Consider the following 9942-nt stretch of genomic DNA (forward strand, 5'->3'; position numbering starts at 1 on the left):
TGGGGCCTCCTGGCTCCTCCTGCATCTCCATCCTCATTCTCTCGGTGCCTGGAAAGTCACTGCTTCTGGACCCTTACACATGCTGCTGCCTCTGCCTGAAATACCCTCCCTGACCCCCCTTCACCCGGCTAACACTTCCTAACCCCTCAGTCTCTGCTTGAAGCTCCTTGAAGGTATGAATTACTGTTTAGCTCGTGTCCTGCAGTATCCCCAGGGCCTAGCAGTACACGGCATCTGCTGAATAAACAGAAAGATGTCATTAGACCATATGCACTTCGGGGCACCTGGCTCACTGATCTTGAATCCTGGCTTAGCTCAGACCCGGGTTCTGCCTTAGTGCTCTTGGCCTTGACCCCTGCCCATCTTCCTGATCTATATTTCTGGCAGTCCCATGGTGATTCGTCATGACTTGATCCATGGTGGCCCCCTACCTCAACCCCAGCCCCCAGAATGCCCAGCACTTACTTCAGCTGTCCCAAATCAGGACCTGGCACTTCTACCAAGGGAAATGAATGAGAAAAAGCACTGCTGTGGACCACTGTTAAATAAGGGAAATGAATGAGAAAAAGCACTGCTGTGGACCACTGTGACAGCAGTTACAGGCTTATCCCATTGCTGAGCTAGTGTAGGGTTCAAACAAGCATATTGATGACATTCCCCTTCACTTGAACTTTGTCAAAATGTGTATGGAACTGTCAACTTTTGATATTTCTTAAGAAAAGCATTAAAGCAAACAAACTAAAACAGTGTCTGGAGACAGGCATTCTTATAGTGCCTCCTTTTCAATACACTCAACTTCAGACTAGCAAAGCTGGGTTCTCCAAACTGTGGGTCTGACCTACGTATTAGTAGGTTTTAGTAGGTGATGAAATAAATTAATGTTTTACACCCTGTGCAGTTTTTAAAATAAAACGACAGAAAATACCTGAGTACAAGAGACATTTTCACAGAACTTTTGTTTCAGCTGATACAGACACCATACATGCATGTGGCAGTTCTCGGTCACAATGGAAAAAACATGTCTTACCATGTGCTAGCTGAGGTCAAAAAATCTGAAAACCCCTGAGATGGCTAATCCTTATTTCCTGATCATTCTTCCTTCCTCTGCCAAAAACTTCTCCATGTTAGTTTGCCCTAAAATTGCTCCTTACCTTATTTATAGCCACTGGTACTCTAGGGGGATGCTGAGAGAGTGATCCAGAAGAGACCAGCTGGCCAGGGCCAGGGCCAGAGGCCTCCCCACAGCTACACAATACAGGGCTCCAGCCCGGGAAGGAGGGGAGAGATGTGGGGAGATCTAAAAGGCTCCACATCTTTGGTCAGGTCTTGGGGTCCTGCACCTCCACCCTGAGTGTGCCAAGTTCCAGGGTTGCGGGCTTACCCACACCTGTGCTTCTAAAAAGGGCATGGGCCACACACCTGTGGTAGAAAGGGTGCACGGCCTCAGCCCTTCAGAGGTGGGGGGGGGGAGGAGCTGTCTTGAGAACATCCTGTAACCCCAGTTCTCACACTTCCTGTTGACATTCTTTCTCCCATCTCAGGCCCCTGGGCCGGCCTTGATGAAGAAAGCAGCCTCTGTATGTTACCAGCGGCAGGGAGTGGGGGTCCCGAGGAGGCACCAGCAAGCCGGCAGGGGGAAGAGGGGCGGGACCGGGCACACCAGCTCTGGCAGGCTGGAGTGCGGGAGCAGCGGGGTCAGGGTGCTGGGTTCCAGTCCACGTGCGCGCTCGGCCACCTCCAGCACGCGGCCGCGCTTACCCGAAAGTCGTGGGCAGTGTCCTTCACCGGCTGCACGCGGTGCCCCTGGTGCCGGGGGTCGGCCTGGCACGAGCAGCACAGCAGCTCCTTGTCGTCGAGACAGAAGAGGCTGAACTGGCCGCGGTGCAGGCGGCAGAGGCGCGGAGAGCGGTGGCCGGTCCAGCGCGCGCCCTCGGCCTCCTCGCGCAGCAGCTTCTCCACGAGGTTATTGAGGGTGTGGTTGGTGCGCAGGTCGGCGGGGGCCGCGCGGTCCTTGCACACCGGGCAGGTGGGTGCCACCTGCACCTCCCAGCAGCGGGTCACGCACCCGCGGCAGAAGTTGTGGCCGCAGCGCAGAGTCACGGCGTCACGGAAGGGGTCGTAGCAGACGGCGCAGAGCAGCTCCTCCTTGAAGGAGCGGGAAGGCCCGGGGGACAAGGCGGGGCCCGGTTCCATTGCCCCGGATCCCGGATCCCGCGCCCGCAACTTTCGCTCCAGCCCCTCCCATCCGCCGCGCGGCTCCCGCGACCCTGCGGAGGCCGGCGGTCAGCCCCTTCCACTCGGAGCACTGAGCGACAGCGGTGCCGGCCAATCGCGCTGGGCGCGCTCGGGAGGCTCCGCCCCAGTTCCGGTCGGATCGGGAAACCCCGGAAGAGCGGGGTGGGCCCCGTATGCTCCACAGTGCCGGTCAGTCCTAGGCGAGCCAGTTTAGCCGGGAAGAAGCTCCCCAGCAGTGTTCTAGGGCCTCCGTGTCACTGCAACCTACTTCCGATTTCAAATGGGAAATGAAATCTAGAAGCCCCTTCCTTAAGCGGTCCCCGGAAATCTCAGGCCCGTGAGGTGGGAGAAGCCAGAACTCCTTACTTCGTGGTTTCGAAGTGAAGTCTGATCTTAACGGCGTCGTTAGCTTTTTCACCGCTTAAGAGTTTGCAGTGCCCTTTCAAAGATCTGTGCCCGCTCTTGCATTAGTTGCTTACTTATTTTGGGCAGTCTTGTGCCTGCCCCCTGGGGTAAGGCGGGAACAAATGAGAGAAGGGGGCAGTGGAAGACCTCTGAGAAGATCCGATTCTTGTCCCGTGGTTGAATAGGCGGGCAAGTCACCATCTTTCCGAAATCTGTTTCCTCGTGAGTGAAACAGAGATCAAGGACGTCTGCAGAGTTAGCTATGGGAACTGTAATCCAGGCTAAATTCCTGCCAGGTACAGCAGGCCTGAGTCTCTCCAACCTGTGTCACGTTGATCACTTTACAACGTTCAGATGTGAAATTCCTTTCTCCTGGAACACTTTCATTTCCGGTTTTCGTTGGAAGACCATAGACCTCCATAGGTCTCATGTTTCTGTATGCCACCCAGAGACACTGCCTCTTTTGGACTATCTTTTCATGGACGTTTCTATGATGAACAGCCTCAGAAGGCAGAGATAATGTCTCCCTCCAGACAAAGATCTGGCAATCTTACTCTTCATTATAAAAGATTTGGGTTCCCTAAGGTTCCTCCTGTGGCCCACATCACGTAGGCTTTTGGGCATTAAGGCTCAGAAAACTGGCCCAAATGACTATAATCTGACTATTGCCATTGCTGTTAGTAATAAACTGTCCTTTGACTCAAGAGTTTCATCTACCAGCATTCCTGAAACTGTGGCATGCTAACTTGTGTTGACTAGAAAAAAAAAAAAAAAAAGCACAACTTAAAAGTTGAGAATTATGTCTTATTTGGCGGACAAAACAGAGGACTTAAGCTCTGAGGGACTGCGCTCCAAAGAGGTAGGAGAGGATTCGGGATACATAGTTTTTGCAACAAAGACCAGGTAGTCGGAACTTGAAAAGGTTACTGTTAATTAAAGAAAACCAGATATCTCAAGTTAGGGAATTTAGCACTTTTCTATATATGGGAAGATACAAGAGTCTGGGCTCACTAAAATCATTCCTTTGATATGCACCTCAGCTATCTGAGGCCAGTATCCTGTGCTTTCTCATCCTGAGTCTCTTCGGGGTGCATCATTGGGGGGAGGGGGGCAGTGGCTGCAGCAGTTGACTGCTAGGTCGGGGTAGCGTTATTGTGATGGCTGGATGGCTGCAACATCCTTTGTTTACTGATATGGCAGGCAGCATTTTTTCCATTGATACTTGTTAGCTTGCAAGTAGGCTAAAATCTAGACAATTTCCTTCCAAACTTTTACTCAGAATAGGCCTTTCCCCACAATGCCAAGCCGACGGATGCCACTAAGTGTTATTGCTTTCTGGAGTGTTTCTTATACACGATCAGGGGTCCTCCTGCAGTTACCTGGGGAGCTTTCTAAATAAAAGCACAGATTCTTGAGTCCAGATTCTTTGATCTACTTGCCTCTTTGGGGGGAAAGACCCAGGAATCTGCGTTTTTCACACGCTCTCCAGGTGATTCTCAGGTACACTAAAGTTTGAGGCCCATTGTGCTAGATCTACTCACCCAGCAAGTAGGTCTCCAGTTAGGCTTACTGGTTCAAAAATTAACCTTCGAGACAATATCCGAAAAGGCCACAAGATGGGGCTAATAACCCCACATGCGAGGCACCTCCCTGGAAAATCTTGTCTCTTCTAGTCTCACTTTCTTTCACTGTTTTATCTATGTGTCCCAGTTGCTCTGTGAATCTGTTTTGCTGTATGTGTGTTTCATTCTGTTCTTATTATGTCCCTTGTTTGTTTTGTTGTTGGTTTTTTTCTCAACTCTCTGAGTAGGGCCACAAATCAAAACAAGGGTAAAGAGTAGAAATTAACAAATGGATCTGTTTTTTTCCTTTAAGGAGAATACAAAGGTTAACGTTAAACCAATAAGGTCCTCCAGTCTTTCTGGAAATCTAGAAAGGACTTGGTCCTATTCCAAGCACCACCATTAGCCAGGGGCAAGACCTGGGGCATAATATTTCACTTTCCTTACTTCCTTTTTCTCAACTGTAAAAGGAAAGATTGGACTAATTGCTCCAAATTCTTACCAGCTAAGACACTCTGAACTTTTTTAATTCTTTGCATAATTTCAGGAAAGAGGGTGATTAAGATACAGAGACCAGGAAAGAGAAGTCTTGGTGATTGTAACTAATGTGTCACCAGCTCCTGTTTCTTCTTCCAGTAGAAAGGACCTTCTTCAGAGGCCCTGAAGTTCAGGTCCTCTGTATACCAGCTCAACTATTGCAAAACTCAACTGGCAGTTCTCACTACTATAACTTGCCCCATCCCATTCCATCCCCAGGCATCTTTGCCAGGCACTGCCACATTTCCAACCCCCCTGCTATCACCAAGTACATTTATGTAAGGAATGACAACTCTTTATTAAATGTTGTGTTAGGAAAAAAAATATTCCTAGGTTCAGAAAGAACGGCTTTTTTTTTTCCTTTTTAAAGCAGATGACTAGAAAGTGACTACTGCAAATAAAAAGCAGAGATTGTTAGATTAGATAAAAAGCAAGACCCAACTATATGCTACCTAAAAGGAACCCACTTAAATATAAGCCTACAAGTAAGTTAAAAGTAAAAGGATAGAAAAAGATATACCATGCTAACACGAATCAAAGAAAGTTGATGTGGCCCTATTAATATCAGACAAAGCAGATTTAATATCAAAGAAGATTATAGGGTTAAGGAGGATGACTGCTGTATTTGACAGTTACAGGGCTGGCAGTAGCAAGAACCATTTTCAGAAACAGACAACCAGAGTTGCAGATGTACTTGAACTTGTTCAGCAACGTTACCAAGGACATCTTAGAGGAAATCACTGTAGTCTGATGCTTGATGTTGGACACAGTGATGGCTTAGGCCTTTCCTGAGGCCTCTGCCATGGAGAAAAGGAGGGTAGGGGCTCTGAGTTTGACTTGCAGGGGAACTCCCATAAGAAGTAGCGCTTAATGCAAGTGATTAGGGAAACACCTGGGGTAGTAAATCGCCTGCCTCTGGATCAGATTCAGTTGCAGACTTCTTTTATTGGATCCATATGCTTTTTTTCCTCTGTATCACTTATGATGTTCTAAGCTGCAACTTGTAAATTGCAACTCACAATGATTAAACAATAAGGGCATGGAAGATCTCACATAACAGAAAGTCTGGAGGCAAGAAGGCTGTGTCCAGCCCTGTGACACTGAGACCCCAGATTCTTTCCATCTTTCTGGTCTGCCTATGGCTGCCTTTGGGTTAGAAAATTACTGCAGCTGCTCCAGATATCTTATGCTGATGTAAATCAATGTCCAGAAATGGAATAGGACCATTTCTCCCTAGTATGCTTCATTTTCAGAGCCACGAAACCTTTCCTACAAACCTCCAGAAGATTCCCCTCACACCTTATCGGTCAGAACTGGGTCACATGCCCCCCTCTAAATCCATCACCAGCAACGTGAATGAGACTGCTATGATTGACTTAAACCAATTAGGCTTTACCTGAGTCATGTGCTGGAGGGCTGGTCACTGAGATACCTTTGGGGCTCAGCTATTTGTTATGAAAGATGGGGAAATCGCCATAAGATAGGCAACTACAGGATCAAAACAGTTGCCAACATATGCAAATTGGGAGATTTCCCATAAAAATTTTTTTTTAACCTCTGCTTTTTTGTTGTTTAAAAAAAATTAATTGTGCTAAAATGAGCATAAAACTGACCATCCTAGGCATTTTTAAGTGTACAGTTCAGTAGTATTGAGCATATTCCCATTATTGTGCAACAAATATGCAGAACTTTTCATCTTGTAGAACTGAAACTCTGAACCCTTTAAACAAATGCCCTCTTCCTCCTTTCCCCAGCCCCTGGCAACCACCTGTCTACTTTATGTCTCTAAGAATTTGACTATGCTAGGTACCACGAATAAGTGGAATCACTTGTTTGTGACTGGCTTATTTCACTAAGCATAATGCCCTCAAAGTTCATCCATGTTGTAGCATATTTTAGAGCTTCCTTCCTTTTTTTAAAGCTGAGTAATATTCCATTGTATGTGTATACCACATTTTTGTTTACCCATTAATCCATTGCTGGACACTCGGATTGTTCCCACCCTATGGCTATTGTGAATGATGCTGCTGTGAACATGAGTGTACAAATATCTCTTCAGGACCCTGCTTTCAATTCTTTCGAGTATTGACTATATGCCCAGAAGTGGAATCTCTGGATTTATTTTTACTTTTTTGAGGAACTGGCATACTGTTTTCTACAACAGATTCACCATCCTGCATTCCCACCAGCAGTGCACAAGGATTCCAATTTCTTCACATCCTGACCAACATTCGTTATTTTCTTTCTTTTCTTTAATAGTAAGCATCCTAATGGATATGAGGTGATATCTCCATGTGGTTTTGATCTGCATTTCCCTAATGATTAGTGATGTTGAATATCTTCTCATGCTTTTTGGGCATCTGGATATCATCTTTAGAGAAATGCCTATTTAAGTCCTTTGCCCCGTTTTTAATCGGGTTATTTTTTGTCGTTGTTGAGTTGTACGAATTCTTTATATATTCTGGATATTAGCCCCTTACCAGATATATAATTTGCAAATATTTTCTCCCACTCTGTAGGTTGCATTTTCATTTTGTTGCCATTCATTTTCATTTGGCTGCACAAAAATTTTTTTATTTTAATGTAGTCCTTTTCTCTTTTTACTTTTGTTGCCTGTGTTTTGATGTCATATCCAAGAAGTTATTGCCAATGTCATGGTTTTAGGTCATATGTGTAGGTCTTCAATCTATTTTGAATTAATTTTTATATATGGTGTAATGGAAGGATCCAACTTCATCCTTTTGCATGTGGATATCCAGTTTTCCCACCACCATTTGTTGAAGAGACTGTCCTTTCCCCGTTGAGTGGTCTCAGCACCCTTGTTGAAGATCAAATGACAAGAGTTCATTTCTGGATGCTCCATTGCGTTGCTCTATATGTCTGTCTTTATGACAGTACCACACTGTTTTGATTACTGCAGCTTTGTAATAAGTTTTAAAATCTGGAAGTGTGAGACCTTCAACTCTGTTTTTCTTTTTAAAGATTATTTTGACCGTTGGGATTTGTTGAGATTCCATATGAATTTTAGGATGGGTTTTTTTTTTCTATTTCTGCATTAAATGGTGTTCGGATTTTCATAGGGATTGCATTAAATCTGTAGATTGCTTGGATTTTCATAGGGATTGCATTAAATCTGTAGATTTAATGGGATGGTACTGCCATCTTAACAATACTGTCTTCCAATCCATGAATGCAGGATAGCTTTCCATTTATTTGTGTCCTATTATCTCTTTCGGCAATGTTTTACAGTTTTCAGTGTACAAGTCTTTCGCCTCCATTTTATTCTTTTCGATACTATTGTAAATGGAAATATTTTCTTAATTTCCTTTTCGGATAGTCATTGTCCGCCTTTGCTTTTTTTTTTTTTAAGATTTTTTTTTTGATGTGGACAATTTTTAAAGTCTTTATTGAAATTGTTACAACATTGCTTCTCTTTTATGTTTTGGTTTTTTGGCCCCGAGGCATGTGGGATCTTAGCTCCCCGACCAGGGATCAAACCCACACCCTCTGCATTGGAAGGCAAAGTCCTAACCACTGGACCACCATGGAAGTCGCTGTCAGCCTTTGCTTTTAAAGAAAGAAAGATCTGCCTACATTGCTACATTAAGCTCCCTCTCCTGCGTGGCAAGAGACTTGAGCTGAATAGCAGCTGCTCCCTGTAGGAGGGACATTTGTTTCTGTTTGCCACAGTCCCTATCCAGCCAGCTTCCCTCACACTCCCTACCCTGCCTCTGTCAGCATTTGGGGTTTTGACCCCTTGTTTGGAGGTTCCCCAGTGAAGCCTACACACTGCTGCTACTCATTGTGAAGGATCGAGGGTGGTAAAATACTCTGGTACAGACTGGCAACTTGACCACTTGACAAAATGAAATCTAAACTGATGTTCCATGTTCCTGAAATTTATCTTTAAGCCCCCAATTATTTCATGGCAAACATTTTTAACAGAAAAATTTCTGAAATACATCGTGTGCTTTTTTCTCTCTAAAATAGAGGATGCAGAACAGAATTTAAGCTTTTCTTCACGACTTACCAAAATAGACAATAATTACTGGGCTGGGCTGGGTAATAATGGGGTGCCCTCAGGAGTTAATGAAGTGTGTGGGGTTCTTTGTCTCTGTCCCTTAAATGGCCACAGATGCCTGTGGTTTGTGGGTTCTTGCATTGGCTAGGCATTTGTTCTTTCTTGCTTAGAGGTTCTTCTTGCTACTAACAATGAATCTGCCTGCAGGAACCTGCTCTCCCTTCCTAGTTGATGCTTCTAGCATAGTGTGGGCTGGGACCTGATAGCCATGTGTGTTAGAATCGCTGGCATCAACAATGGCAAGAGTCATGCAGTCACTCTGTTGCTTCAGAGGTTTTCCACAGGCAGTGGGGGACCTGGTGAGCTCACTCACAGGTGGGGGTAAAGGACTGAGAACCAAGAAGGTCAAAGTCACAGGAGTCATGGAGCTGACCCGGAGTGAGCGGGGCGGGCTGGGCTCCATCCGCTTCCTTGCAGGCACTTTTCAAGAGTGTCCCACAGCGCACTGTCCTGCGGCCACCTTGGGGAGCTACAGAAGGGCTGGCAGCAGTGCCCCGGGCTGTGGAAGCTGCTGAAAATAAAAACACTCTTGGGCCTGATCCATGTGTCCTCCCTCTTGGGTACCCAAATTAATTTCTCACTGCATTTAATATGGTTTCATTTTTCCCAAGGAGACACTTTGGATTATGTCCAGGAATTCCTTTTCTTTTCTCTGTGGAATGATTTTATTTATTTTAAGTTTTTCACTATGAATATTTTCAACCACAGTATTAGAGAGAACAGTGTAATTAACCACCACGTACCCATCTTTCATCTTACATGAGTTCTCAATTTTGCTGTTTTTGTTCCTCCTCTCCCCTACACTATTGGGGGGTGGCGTGTGTGGAATTTTTTAAAGCAACCATGATTTTTATTTCAGGAATGCATCTTTTAAAGTTACAACAGGTTATAATATTGTTGTATTATATTATTGTCCGCTGTGAACCACAGCACTAGCAAGAAAACTTACATGTATTATCTCTAGTCTTCCCCAAACCCTGTCAATTATTCCCATTTTATAGATGGGGATGTTGAGGTTCTGCCTTAATTTGTATTTAAAAGAAAATGGGCTAAATGATGATATATTAGTTAGAATTCAGTTTAGGCTTTGGTTTTCAACAGAAAAGCCTCAAGTTCAGTAAC

General features: G+C 45.2%; 1 protein-coding gene across 1 annotated transcript; it reads right to left on the minus strand.

Annotated features, from left to right (window-relative positions):
• Positions 1-1465: 1465 nt before the first annotated feature.
• LOC114485074 (E3 ubiquitin-protein ligase TRIM35-like) lies at positions 1466-2308 on the minus strand. Its single transcript, XM_055083009.1, has one exon. It carries the CDS (start codon positions 2191-2193, stop codon positions 1696-1698), a length of 498 nt encoding a protein of 165 aa, XP_054938984.1. The 5' UTR covers positions 2194-2308; the 3' UTR covers positions 1466-1695.
• Positions 2309-9942: the final 7634 nt, after the last annotated feature.

The sequence above is a fragment of the Physeter macrocephalus genome, unplaced genomic scaffold (assembly GCF_002837175.3).
Source record: "Physeter macrocephalus isolate SW-GA unplaced genomic scaffold, ASM283717v5 random_464, whole genome shotgun sequence".
Classification (NCBI taxonomy): Eukaryota; Metazoa; Chordata; class Mammalia; order Artiodactyla; family Physeteridae; genus Physeter; species Physeter macrocephalus.